The sequence below is a fragment of the Salvelinus alpinus genome, chromosome 7 (assembly GCF_045679555.1).
Source record: "Salvelinus alpinus chromosome 7, SLU_Salpinus.1, whole genome shotgun sequence".
NCBI classification, from domain to species: Eukaryota; Metazoa; Chordata; class Actinopteri; order Salmoniformes; family Salmonidae; genus Salvelinus; species Salvelinus alpinus.
The window spans coordinates 53626042-53640664 of NC_092092.1; the positions used below are offsets into that span (position 1 = coordinate 53626042).

At 43.5% G+C, this 14623-nt stretch overlaps 1 protein-coding gene across 1 annotated transcript; it reads left to right on the top strand.

The window, feature by feature from the left end:
- Positions 1–8335: 8335 nt before the first annotated feature.
- On the top strand, positions 8336–14013 carry LOC139581190 (RE1-silencing transcription factor-like). Its single transcript, XM_071410686.1, has 4 exons — positions 8336–8627; positions 10193–11100; positions 11201–11284; positions 11639–14013. Exons 2-4 carry the CDS (start codon positions 10209–10211, stop codon positions 13873–13875), a joined length of 3213 nt encoding a protein of 1070 aa, XP_071266787.1. The 5' UTR covers positions 8336–8627; positions 10193–10208; the 3' UTR covers positions 13876–14013.
- The last annotated feature ends 610 nt before the right edge of the window (positions 14014–14623 follow it).

Here is a 14623-nt window from a genome sequence, read left to right on the forward strand (position 1 = left end):
TACAGGCACGTGGAGGCCACACACACTACTGAGCCTCATTTTGACTTGTTTTAAGGACATTACATCAAAGTTGGATCAGCCTGTAGTGTGGTTTTCCACTTTAATTTTGAGTGTGACTCCAAATCCAGACCTCCATGGGTTGATAAATTTGATTTGCATTGATAATTTTTGTGTGATTTTGTTGTCAGCACATTCAACTATGTAAAGAAAAAAGTATTTAATAAGAACATTTCATTCATTCAGATCTAGGATGTGTTATTTTAGTGTTCCCTTTATTTTTTTGAGCAGTGTATATATATATACCACTATTACATATATATAATTTCTTTAGTTTATTCAGTAAATATTTTCTTAACTGTATTTTAAAACTGCATTGTTGGTTAAGGGCTTGTAAGTATTCATTTCACGGTAAGAACTACACCTGTTCTATTCGGCGCATGCGACAAATACAATTTGATTTGATGTAATTTGATATACCACCAGCTAGCGTCTATATACCACTATTAAATACCACCAACTAACCCTCCACCTATATACCACTATTAAATACCACCAACTAACCCTCCACCTATATACCACTATTACATACCACCAACTAAACCTACATCTATATACCACTATTACATACCACCAACTAACCCTTTATCTATATACCACTATTACATACCACCAACTAAACCTACATCTATATACCACTATTACATACCACCAACTAACCCTTTATCTATATACCACTATTACATACCACCAACTAACCCTTTATCTATATACCACTATTTCATAAAAATAAAAATCACCACACCATTCCACGACTTCTACCCTAACTGATCCTACACCAGGTCGATGGCCTTTGAGGACGGGACACTTTTGTTCAACACACCTTGTAACCCTTCTGCAGTAAAACTTAGTACACCCAAGTACTTCTCTGCAGCTGCCACCACAACATCTATTTTCCGTGATTCACTTTCAATTCCTGAGGTACAGCTGATAACCATGGCAATTAATGCTACGAAGCTAACCTTACTGAAGCACAAATTTGTATCACTCTGTATTGGCCTAGGCCTACTATTCCCCCTTGACCCATCATACTCTACTCTCTTCACTGCCTCATCATACGACACCTCCTGTTCTACTCTGACCCTGTCAATCTCAACCTGTCTCTCTTGCACGGGACACTTCTGATCCCCAGCAACATGGGCACTCCGACAATTGACACTCACAGTTTTTTCCACCGATACTACTCATTCCTTGGTCCCATGCCTTCCTGCACACTTCTCACATTTCGGAATCTCCCTCCTACACACTGCTGCAACATGACCATAAGCTTGACATCTGAGATGATGGCGCCGACAGAGATGGGCCCTTCGTGTCACGCGACTAGGGACCAGACCTGTGACTTGCTATGCTCTCCGGAGCAGGGCGCCTCTGAAGGGAATGATTACTCGGGTGGCACTCATCGTTGAGGTTGAAAATCTGAAATGGACAATTCCCTGTGTCTGTGACGGCTGCTGTTTGTTGCGACGCAGACCCTGTGGTGAGCATGTTAAAACTGAGAAGACATTGTCTGTCCTTTTGAGTTTTGAAACAGAGTATTTAATTGATGAAGTCATATTAGGATATGTCAGCTATCCAGTGAGAGCTTTTATGCTGAACCCACTAAGGTGTATCAAAACAAATCACATTTTATTTGTCACATACACATGGTTAGCAGATGTTAATGCGAGTGTAGCGAAATGCTTGTGCTTCTAGTTCCGACAATGCAGTAATAACCAACAAGTAATCTAACCTAACAATTCCACAACTACTACCTTATACATACAAGTGTAAAGGGATAAAGAATATGTACATAAAGATATATGAATGAGTGATGGTACAGAACGGCATAGGCAAGATGCAGTAGATGGTATAGTGTACAGTCTATACATATGAGATGAGTAATGTAGGGTATGTAAACATAAAGTGGCATAGTTTAAAGTGGCTAGTGATACATGTATTACATAAAGATGGCAAGATGCAGTGGATGATATACAGTACAGTATATACATATACATATGCGATGAGTAATGTAGGGTATGTAAACATTATATTAAGTGGCATTGTTTAAAGTGGCTAGTGATACATTTTTACATAATTTCCATCAATTCCCATTATTAAAGTGGCTGGAGTTGAGTCAGTATGTTGGCAGCGGCCACTAAATGTTAGTGGTGGCTGTTTAACAGTCTGATGGCCTTGAGATAGAAGCTGTTTTTCAGTCTCTCGGTCCCTGCTTTGATGCACCTGTACTGGCCTCGCCTTCTGGATGATAGCGGGGTGAACAGGCAGTGGCTTGGGTGGTTGTTGTCCTTGATGATCTTTATGGCCTTCCTGTGACATCGGGTGGTGTAGGTGTCCTGGAGGGCAGGAAGTTTGCCCCCGGTGATGCGTTGTGCAGACCTCACTACCCTCTGGAGAGCCTTACGGTTGTGGGCGGAGCAGTTGCCGTACCAGGCGGTGATACAGCCCGACAGGATGCTCTCGATTGTGCATCTGTAGAAGTTTGTGAGTGCTTTTGGTGACAAGCCGAATTTCTTCAGCCTCCTGAGGTTGAAGAGGCGCTGCTGCGCCTTCTTCACAACGCTGTCTGTGTGGGTGGACCAATTCAGTTTGTCCGTGATGTGTACACCGAGGAACTTAAAACTTTCCACCTTCTCCACTACTGCCCGTCGATGTGGATAGGGGGGTGCTCCCTCTGCTGTTTCCTGAAGTCCACAATCATCTCCTTTGTTTTGTTGACGTTGAGTGTGAGGTTATTTTCCTGACACCACACTCCGAGGGCACTCACCTCCTCCCTGTAGGCCGTCTCGTCGTTGTTGGTAATCAAGCCTACCACTGTAGTGTCGTCCGCAAACTTGATGATTGAGTTGGAGGCGTGCATGGCCACGCAGTCGTGGGTGAACAGGGAGTACAGGAGAGGGCTCAGAATGCACCCTTGTGGGGCCCCAGTGTTGAAGATCAGCGGGGTGGAGATGTTGTTACCTACCCTCACCACCTGGGGGCGGCCCGTCAGGAAGTTCAGGACCCAGTTGCACAGGGCGGGGTCGAGACCCAGGGTCTCGAGCTTGATGACGAGTTTGGAGGGTACTATAGTGTTAAATGCTGAGCTGTAGTCGATGAACAGCATTCTCACATAGGTATTCCTCTTGTCCAGATGGGTTAGGGCAGTGTGCAGTGTGGTTGCGATTGCGTCGTCTGTGGACCTATTGGGTCGGTAAGCAAATTGGAGTGGGTCTAGGGTGTCAGGTAGGGTGGAGGTGATATGGTCCTTGACTAGTCTCTCAAAGCACTTCATGATGACGGAAGTGAGTGCTACGGGGCAGTAGTCGTTTAGCTCAGTTACCTTAGCTTTCTTGGGAACAGGAACAATGGTGGCCCTCTTGAAGCATGTGGGAACAGCAGACTGGGATAAGGATTGATTGAATATGTCCTTAAACACACCAGCCAGCTGGTCTGCGCATGCTCTGAGGACACGGCTGGGAATGCCGTCTGGGCCTGCAGCCTTGCGAGGGTTAACAGGTTTAAATATTTTACTCACCTCGGCTGCAGTGAAGGAGAGCCCGCAGGTTTTGGTAGTGGGCCGTGTCAGTGGCACTGTATTGTCCTCAAAGCGAGCAAAAAAGTTATTTAGTCTGTCTGGGAGCAAGACATCCTGGTCCGCGACGGGGCTGGTTTTCTTTTTGTAATCCGTGATTGACTGTAGACCCTGCCACATACCTCTTGTGTCTGAGCTGTTGAATTGCGACTCTACTTTGTCTCTATACTGGGACTTAGCTTGTTTGATTGCCTTGCGGAGGGAATAGCTACACTGTTTGTATTCGGTCATGTTTCCGGTCACCTTGCCCTGGTTAAAAGCAGTGGTTCGCGCTTTCAGTTTCACGCGAATGCTGCCATCAATCCACGGTTTCTGGTTTGGGAATGTTTTAATCGTTGCTGTGGGTACGACATCGTCAATGCACTTTCTAATGAACTCGCTCACCGAATCAGCATATTCGTCAATGTTGTTGTTGGACGCAATGCGGAACATATCCCAATCCACGTGATGGAAGCAGTCTTGAAGCGTGGAATCAGATTGGTCGGACCAGCGTTGAACAGACCTGAGCGCGGGAGCTTGCTGTTTTAGTTTCTGTTTGTAGGCTGGAAGCAACAAAATGGAGTCGTGGTCAGCTTTTCCGAAAGGAGGGCCTTATATGCGTCGCGGAAGTTAGTATAACAATGATCCAAGGTTTTACCAGCCCTGGTAGCACAATCGATATGCTGATAGAATTTAGGGAGTTTTGTTTTCAGATTAGCCTTGTTAAAATCCCCAGCTACGATGAATGCAGCCTCAGGGTGTGTGGTTTCCAGTTTACAAAGAGTCAGATAAAGTTCGTTCAGGGCCATCGATGTGTCTGCTTGGGGGGGAATATATACGGCTGTGATTATAATCGAAGAGAATTCCCTTGGTAGATAATGCGGTCGACATTTGATTGTGAGGAATTCTAAATCTGGTGAACAGAATGACTTGAGTTCCTGTATGTTGTTATGATCACACCACGTCTCGTTGATCATAAGGCATACACCCCCGCCCCTCTTCTTACCAGAAAGATGTTTGTTTCTGTCGGCGCGATGCGTGAAGAAACCAGCTGGCTGCACCGACTCCGTTAGCGTCTCTCGAGTGAGCCATGTTTCCGTGAAGCAGAGAACGTTACAATCCCTGATGTCTCTCTGGAATGTTACCCGTGCTCGGATTTCATCAACCTTATTGTCAAGAGACTGGACATTGGCGAGTAGTATGCTAGGGAGTGGAGCGCGATGTGCCCGTCTCCGAAGCCTGACCAGGAGACCAATTAGTTTGCCCCTTTTTCGGCGTTGTTGTTTAGGGTCACCGGCTGGGATCAGATCCATTGTATTGGGTGGAAGGCAAAACACCAGATCCGCTTCGGGAGAGTCATATTCCTGGTTGTAACGATGGTGAGTTGACGTTGCTCTTATATTCAGTAGTTCCTCCCGACTGTATGTAATGAAACCTAAGATTACCTGGGGTACCAATGTAAGGAATAACACATAAAACAACAAAATACTGCATAGTTTCCTAGGAACGCGAAGCGAGGCGGCCATCTCGGTCGGCGCCGGAAGTATTTGAGTAACACCTTTAAACAGGTCAACATTCACAAGGCTGCAGGGCCAGATGGATTACCAGGATGTGTACTCCGAGCATGCACTGACCAAAACACTTGTCTTCACTGACATTTTCAACCTCTCCCTTTCAAAGACTCCAGACTCTAGTCATAGACTGTTCTCTCTGCTACCGCACTGCAAGAGGTACCGGAGCGCAAGTCTATGTCCAAGAGGCTTCTAAACTGCTTCTACCCCCAAACCATAAGACTCCTAAACATCTAATCAAATAATCAAATGGAGACCCAGACTATTTGCATTGCCCCCCCCTCTTTTACGCTGCTGCTACTCTCTGTTATTATCTATGCATAGTCACTATAATAACTGTACCTACATGTACATATTACCTCAATTACCTCGACTAACCGGTGCCCCCACACATTGACTTTGTACCGGTACCCCCTGTATATAGCCTCGCTATTGTTATTTTACTGCTGCTCTTTAATTATTTATTATTAATTATTATTTTTCTTAAAACTGCATTGTTGGTTAAGGGCTTGTAAGTAAGCATTTCACTGTAAGGTCTACACCTGTTGTATTCGGCGCATGTGACAAATACAATTTGATTTGAACACGTCATTTATTTTCACTCTTGTCTTGTTCTGAGCCATCAGAGACAGCAGAATATGATTTGCGCCTTCTTCCTCATCACACATCTTCCCACTCCACTCGGCTCTTCTTCTTCCTCGCTGTCCATTACCATGTCTATCCGTTCACCTCACTCTTGCCCTGCCTTCATCAGCTGTATTCCTTGCAGAGCACGCACTGATGGTGTTTTTCCAAAACCCAACTTCTGTTCCTTAGCCCAATTTACATGTCTGGCTATCTCTGGCCTCTCCATTCTTCCCTTACTGCTAATCAAGTGGCATCTTCCAGGTGAGCAACAGGGAGGAGTATTCTTGCTGTGTTCAAAACAATTGGGAACTGGGAACACGGAAATCTCCAGCTTCCGACTTCAGTGTGTTCAAGACAACTGGGAACTCTGAAAAACGAGCTCTGACTAGGAAAAATATTTTGAACAGTCATCCAACTCAGAACTCTGGCCTCTTTCTAGAGCTGCCACATTCTGACCTGAATATAGATCACTGACGTTATGATTTGACTTCTTATTTTTCAGAGTTCCCAGAAGTCTTGAAAGCACCATTAGCCCTCTGAAGAAGAGTGTGTGCATGTAGTTAGATGACAGGTAAAAAAAAGTCTGCTTGTAATTGCTACTGGTTGGGTTGGTATCCCTTGACCCTTGGACTGACTGAAGTGGTCTATCTTTACATTATCTTTTCTCTTTGACAGAAGGAAATAATATACAACTATGATATTCAATTGTTATTGTAAAAAAAATAACAAAATATGGTAGGAAATATTAAAAGGCCAGTGCAGTCAAAATACAATTGAGGCAGTGTCCCCATGTCAAATATAACGCACAACCGCCACCGGGTGGCAGACGGCAATAAAACTATAAAATCCATTGACATTAAAAAATATATATTTTAACTTTTGTATCGAACACAATACAAAAAAAGGAAATAAACTTAACATAGACAGGGGTATTACAAGAACATTTACATTTGTCATAAAGTATTTTGGTGCTTAATGCTTTTTTGTTTTTACATTTACTAATGATTTCAACATAATGTTTCAGTTCCATCTTCAATAAATGTGAGGGTTTTGTTCTCTGCCAACTTCATCTTATGAATAAAGAATCTTTCAAGAAAATAAACAAATGAACTATGAACATTTTATCGGGGTTCATATCAGCTGGGTCAAAATATAACAAAACATCAGAATCTTCCAAATAAACATTAAAAGTGATTTCTCCTAAAGTCTTCGACTCAATCCAAAATCTGTCCATTGGTTTGTGATACATTTTGTCCATGATAATTACATTTCGCTTGAATTTTGTGTTAGCAAAAACATGTGCTTTTTATCTGATGACTGAATAATTCAATCATGACCAGAGGAGGCCTTGTGTTGCATCTGGTGTGATTCATGACCAGAGGAGGCCTTGTGTTGCATCTGGTGTGATTCATGACCAGAGGAGGCCTTGTGTTGCATCTGGTGTGATTTATGACCTGGAGGCCTTGTGTTGCATCTGGTGTGATTCATGACCTGGAGGCCTTGTGTTGCATCTGGTGTGATTCATGACCTGGAGGCCTTGTGTTGCTAATAACACTTTCATCAAGAGGAAAAGCTGTCTTAATTTTCAACAGACCCATGACTACACATTTGCAAAGACACAATTTCAAAAGTGAAGGCATGTGTATGCCCAGACTAGAGCCTGCTTCCTGGCATGGTCCACAAGGAATTGGCCCCAACAGACCAAAGTGAGTTTTTGTGCAGCAGTACACTGTGGACTAGAGAATGCAGTCTGTGTGAGTTGTTCTCATGTTATACTTTTTCTTTTGCATTTTGGCCTGGTAGATCCTCTGATATAACTTAACTGCCTTGCTCAGGAGCAGAACGACAGATTTTTACCTTGTCAGCTCGGTGATTCAATCCAGCAACCTTTCGGTTACTGGCCCAATGCTCTAATTATATCATATTGGTATGGAAAGAATTCAATCAAACTATGTTCAGTGTGGCCTATCCCCAGTATACCTGGTAATGAAACACTGAAACATGTCAATTAAGATCTTTACTTTTTTATTGGCAAGACACTGATCTACTAACTACACATTCTGAATGTATATATTACACATAACGTAAACAATGTTTCAGGACAGTTTTGAGGAAATTACCAGTCCAGCCAATATTAAAAACACTAATGATTTATTCATAAATCGTTGTACTTTGACTTGTTACATGTTCTTTATATTTAATTATAATGTTACATGTTTGTATTATTGAGATGTATATAGCAGTAGACACTTTGTAACTAGTTTTTCTCCCCAGTGTAATTTTATTTTTTTCATAAGAGGAATAAAACATTTTGCCAAAAACTTTTCAAAATGAAAATAACTCACATAATAATGCACATATTTATTAGAAAAACGTACAACAAGATTGCTTTGTTTGACCAATTGGACATTGTTATTTGGAACGAAGACGCCCCGGGTGGATGCCGCGTTCAAAACAACTGCGAACTCGGAAAACTCCGAATTCCGACTTCAGTGCGTTCAAGACAAAAAATAGTTTTGAACGGTCATCCAACTCGGAATTCCAAATCCGGGACTCCGGCCTTTTTCTAGAGCTCCGACTTGCCGACCTGATGATCACCGAAGTCATGATTTTACATAGTTTTTCCCAGAAGTTCCCAGATGTCTTGAAAGCACCAAGAAACGCCACACTAGCTCGCGCTGACGTCAGCCAGCCTTCCCTGCGAACAGACGGAGCCAGGGTGATGTGTAGGAATGTACAGAAACTTTTTCCTTGAACAGTTTGTGTACTAGTACTTCGATAATATTGACGGAATACCGACAGGGAGTGGACACATATATACGGTAAGGTGTATGTAACCAATTAACATATTAATTGTCTGTTGTTTTGAATTTGTTTAACAAACTAACTTTGACGAACAGTTTTGAAAATGGAGGCAGTGTCGGGGTTGCTCATTGGGGTTGCTGAAAGGGAGAGGCGCTGTCCAGGGCTGATTTCAGCACGGAGATCAGGACCATGGCTAACAGACGCTGTTCTAAACTTTCGAAGTGTTTACACGCCTAACTTTATTTATGATATGATTCGTTTTTTAAAATAAAATTAATAACATAAACATTATTTCTAAATTGTTCAATATTATACAATTTAATTTTGTATTGTTCGGAGTTTGCGCTTCCGCAAAACTAGTTTTCCGAGTTAAGTTTTGAGGGCCTTGCTGGACAGCGACATTCTCTACCTCTGTCGTAGCAAGCTTACATAGCGATATGTGGAATACTATTGTTGATAAAAAGTTTGTTTTTAGCAAAAATCGATTCATTTGTTAACGATATGAAATACTGCAACTTTCCACTTGTATTGTTGAGGTCTAGTGGATAGGCTATAACTCAGAAATTGTATTTTTAGTCATCGTATTCTGTTTAGATTATTTTGATACCAGCATGTTACAAAGTATGTCTACTCTACACAGTTTTGTGCTTATAAAGTAAATATATGTAAAATGTGTTTCAGTATTTAGTAAATATGACCATTTAGGTCTATATATTTTGTTTGGCATGGAGATCAAACAACCCAGTGCACAATTGTATTTTTGTATTTCCAGTTCTTATTTTCTCTTCATACTAGTTAGAATGTAGGACATGCTACTGTAGTTGTTGGGCGCTGTCGACGAAGTTGGTGGTGCTGTTTCAAAATGGCCGAACACAAATTTCTGTGCATGCAAACACAGGCCTAGGAGAATGGATTTGACCAAAGCACTGTGTCAAAGTAAAAGTATGCCCACAATGAAGTTATGAAACATACATTTTGAAGTGGTGGTATATTCTTGGTCGTTTTGTGTTACATTTTTATATATATGATTTTTCTTTTTTCTTTATTACATTTAATAAAGATAAAGATAATTTCTTACAAATGAAGAATACATACAACATTGTAATCGGTTATATAGTCACATACCGGTACATCGCATCGATATGCACAGCATGAAGACAAGGAATCATTGTGATGAAGGTGTACTGTAATTGTGTTGGTTTAGCATACTTTCTTTATCCTGACACTTGTATTGATGACATTTGTGATTTCTTTCTTGGATGCACCATTCCTGGATTATCATAAAAACATCCTGCTCTATAAATTCCAAATAACTGATTCAGAGAAGGTACGGTGACATGGTTGGTAGTTGCTTGGACAACTTGCAAGCCATATCATTTTAATGAGTTGGGACCAAGTGTATGTAACTTGAGTTGTCTGGTCTTTTGAAGGCCTGTTAAAACTCAAACTCTCTTTGACTACTACTACTACTACTACTACTACTACTACTACTACTACTAGCATTTTAGTTCTGAAAATGAAAACATATCTTAATTGAAGTTTTTTGATCCATGACCTCCGGTTCTGCTCTCATCACCCACAGTAACAGCCCTGTCAGCATGGCTTCTCAGACGGTGTATCCAATGGGATTGGTCATGTTCTCCACCTCAGTTGGCATGCCCATGGCGGAGGATGCCCAGGGGTTGGCTGAGCTTCCACACAACGAGCTGCCGGCCCCGCAGCTGGTCATGCTCGCCAACGTAGCATGTGAAAACCCAGCAGAAGGGAAGGAGATGATGGAGCTTCAAACCGTCGGCAGCTACTCCGATAGTGAAGACGAGAACATCATCCGATACAGTTACGATAGCCATGAGAGAGAGATGTGTATCGTAGAATACCCAGAGTCTCCACGGGCTGCCCTTTCCCAGGTTGAGGCGATAGATGAGGAGGAAGAAGGGATTGACCTGTCCAAACCCTCTGACCAGCGCCCTTTTAGCCCTTCCACCCCTACCACCCCTTCTACACCTCTGGGCATGATCATGGAGTCAGCTAAGAAGAAGAAACCTTTCTTCTGTAAACCCTGCAACTACCAGGCCCAGTGCGAGGAGGAGTTTGTAACCCACATCCAAATCCACAGCGCCAATAGGATGATCGCAGTGAAACGCATGGTGGGGGACAAGGCACGGGAGAAAGAGACGTCGGCGGGACCAGATCAAGAGGCGCAGAGCGGTGATGGTGGGGCCAACAACAAAGGGCTGATCCGCTGTGAGCGCTGCGGCTACAACACCAACCGCTACGACCATTACATGGCTCACCTCAAGCACCACGAGAAGGAGGGCGATGACCAGAGGGTCTACAAATGCACCATCTGCACGTATACGACCGTCAGCCAGTACCACTGGAAAAAGCACCTCAGGAACCATTTCCCCAGTAAGCTCTTCACCTGCAACCAGTGCAGCTATTTCTCGGACCGTAAGAACAACTACGTGCAGCATATCCGCACTCACACGGGTATGTCAAATATAACCTTTTCACTCAAAGTATGCACTTAATGGTCAAAGTATAATTTTATTTTTTAACAGTATAGCTAACTCTGTTTTTTCTACTTTAGGGGAGCGTCCTTTTCGATGTCCGTACTGTGAGTACTCAAGCTCCCAGAAGACCCATCTTACCAGGCATATGAGAACACACTCGGGTGAGTGTCTAACACAGGCTACATGACAAAGAGGCCTAACTGTACATATTTCTATTATGTGACACAAATATGATTGATTGTGCATAGATATAGGTCTCTGTTTTGGTTTCCTCTCATAGTCAACTTTTTCTCCTTATGTTGCATTCGCTGGAGCAGATGGTTTTGGATAAGAACGGTAAAGTGGTTTGCGATACGTGCTGTGAGATGCTTCGTGTTCGACTTGTAATTGTTGCTTGTCTCTCTGTATTGTTGTCCATTTTCCCTGCATGAAATGTGTGCCAGTGTTCCCATTGATGTTAACAGCAGTTAAAATGTCTCTAAACTGACCATTTTACACATTGCTTTTCTTGGCAGGTGAAAGGCCTTTCAAATGTGACCGCTGCAACTACCTGGCTGCCAATCAGCATGAGGTGACACGCCATTCCAGACAGGTTCACAATGGACCCAAGCCCCTATGCTGCCCCCACTGCCAATACAAGACGGCTGACCGCAGCAACTACAAAAAGCATGTGGAGCTCCACCTCAACCCGCGTCAGTTCCTTTGCCCTGTCTGCAAGTATGCCGCTTCCAAGAAGTGTAACCTACAATATCACATCAAGTCTCGACACCCTGGCTGCCCACAGATCGCAATGGATGTGTCAAAGGTTAAGCTGCGTGTCAAGAAACCTGATTCTGATGAATTCACAGATGAGTACAACATGGTGAATGGAACAGCAAAGTTTGAGCTGTCAGCAATTGATGGTGATGAGGAGGAAGGACCAGAGATCTCTGGAGCTGATAAACAATCAAGCCCTATCAATCTCTCGACCAAGAGCAGCAAACCTAGCCCTGTTCAAGCACTAGAAAGCATGGAAACGGACAAGACCCCCAAGAAATGTGACAACTCTCCTGTCAAAGAGACCAAGAAGAGCAGCAGAACTATCCCTGTTCAAGCAGTAGAAAGCATGGAAACGGACAAGACCCCCAAGAAATGTGACAACTCTCCTGTCAAAGAGACCAAGAAGAGCAGCAAAACTAGCCCTGTTCAAGCAGTAGAAAGCATGGCAATGGACAAGACCCCCAAGAAATGTGACATCTCCTCTGTCAAAGAGATACCTAAAAAGGCAAAGGACAAGGCAGAGAAAAAGGTAACACTGAAACGCAAGAGTACAGAGATGAACAGTGAGAATACAAAGCAGAATGTTACCCTGAAGGAGAGTGGGAAGGAGACAGCAGTTGTGGTTGAAATAGCAGGCAATAAAGTTAAGAGAAGTCCCAAAAAACAGATGACTGGGAAAACAAGTGTTCAGGATAAGACCGAAATAAAGGAAAAAGTTCAAAAGGCGGGTTTGGAAGAGGACAGTATTGAGAAAGACAAATCAGTCAAGGAGAGGTTAGAGAAAGACATGCTAGAGAGGGAGAATATGGAGAAAGCGAAGGAGGAAAACAAGACGCTGGAGGAGGAGAAAAAAGAGCAGCTGAAGACACTGAAGAATGAGAAAGAAGGAAAAGAGAACAAAAACGCAATAAAATCTCAGAAGAGTACTTCCAAAAAAATTGAGAAAGTGGTTGAAAAGACTGTTGAAAACGCTCCCCAAAGTCTGGAAGCACCAGTGAAAAAACAAAAAGAGAAGAGCAAGACGAAGCCAGTGAAGAGAAAAACTACAGAGGCCTTGGACTTATCAATGAAGGAATCTCCTGATGAGTCCTGCACCAACATTAAGGCCAAACGGTTGAAAATCAAGACTGCTGACAAGTCACAAACAAAAGCCAGTACCCCCCGAGGCAAAACTACTGAGCCTTGCACAGCGTCCGAGCAGAAGGACCCAGTAGACCAGATGATGTACTCGCCTGTAGTGAAAAAGCTGAAAAGGAGCAACAAGAAAAAAGCAAGCCCTGGAGAGACCGAGGCTTCCAGTGAGAACAAGGTGTGTTCCATCATTGAGAACCCCTTTAGCCCCCCTGAAAGCAAAACATGTCCTGCCACAGAGCTTCAGCCAACAGTTGTACAGGAAGAGCAGCAGGCATCTGACCAGGAGACTGTCCCTGCTATGGATACATCTACTGGGCAGAACCCGGCAGAAGAACGGCCCAGTAATGGGGAAAACAACCTTGCACGGCAAAATGTATCCCCAACCAAGGACACAACCCCATGGGCTGAGCAGGCTGAGGTCGCCGACAAAGCAGAGGAAACTCCTACTCCTGAAGGCTTCAGCAGCGCCGACGAGTCCCCATCTCCCATAGAAAGTGACGTCTCTCGCGATTTCAGACGGGCACAGGGAGAACCATCAACACCAACAACACCCTCCCTGGAGCTCCCTAGGCCAAGAGGAAAGCCTACTGAAACCGAGGAGGACGAGGGCATCCACATCCATGACGGAGGAAGCGAGATCAGTGACAGCGCCTCGGAGGGCAGTGACGATTCAGGGCTCAACGGGCTGGCGGCAGCCGCCGGTAAACTGGCCAATGACCCTGAAACTCCCACAGAAGAGATTCCGACTCCAACTGAACTCAAGAGTCACATGTGCGTCTTCTGTGACCGTAGCTTCCCCTTGGAGGCGGAGTTCCGTCGGCACCTGAATCGGCACCTGGTGAATGTGTATTATCTTTGACAATGCTTCCAAGCCGGACAAGTGAGTGCCTGCAGAGCAGGGAGCTTTGATTCCAGCGGTGTATTTTGCTTGACCCTTTCCCCCTGTTATAAAACATATGTATAGTTGTCTGTGTCAACATATTAACAGTAGATATTCAGTTACCTTGCATTAGTGCTCACGGTTACTGCTGTATAAAATATGAATATTCTATGGTATGCCTAAAACTATCTGACTGTCTTTGTAATACCAGCTTTAGGCAGACTAGTTCATTTGATAATTGGTGTCTGGGCTTTCACGTATTGGTTCCCAGACCGTTTGACTCTAAATTCTACAGTTCTTGTTTTCAAACAGAAATCAGAGAGGATATGTGAGTTTACACCATGTGAGGTCGAAAACCTAATGTTCATGGTTTGGCATTTGGCTGAGAAATTATGAAAATATGGGATACAAATTTTTTTTGCTTGTTATTTTCGTATGGTTATGCAACTAACTAAAAGCGAACCATTCTGTAATAGCGTTGTATATACAAGTAACTGCCAAAATAAAGGTGTTGGGCTACCACAAGCTGCCATAACAGCTTCAATGCGTTTTGGCATAGATTCTACAACTGCCTGGAACTCTATTGGAGGGATGCGACGCCATTCTTCCACGAGAAATTCCATCATTTGGTGTTTTCTTGATGGTGGTGAAAAATTCTCTCTCAGATACCATTCCACAATCTCCCATAAGTGTTTAATTGGGTTGAGATCTGGTGACTGAGACAAAA

Excerpts from the sequence above, each read along its gene's own strand:
- LOC139581190 (XM_071410686.1), top strand. The coding sequence starts at position 10,209 with ATGGCTTCTCAGACGGTGTATCCAATGGGATTGGTCATGTTCTCCACC. Across the intron at positions 11,101-11,200 it reads GCATATCCGCACTCACACGG|GGGAGCGTCCTTTTCGATGT; the intron begins GTATGTCAAATA and ends TTTCTACTTTAG. Across the intron at positions 11,285-11,638 it reads GCATATGAGAACACACTCGG|GTGAAAGGCCTTTCAAATGT; the intron begins GTGAGTGTCTAA and ends TTTTCTTGGCAG.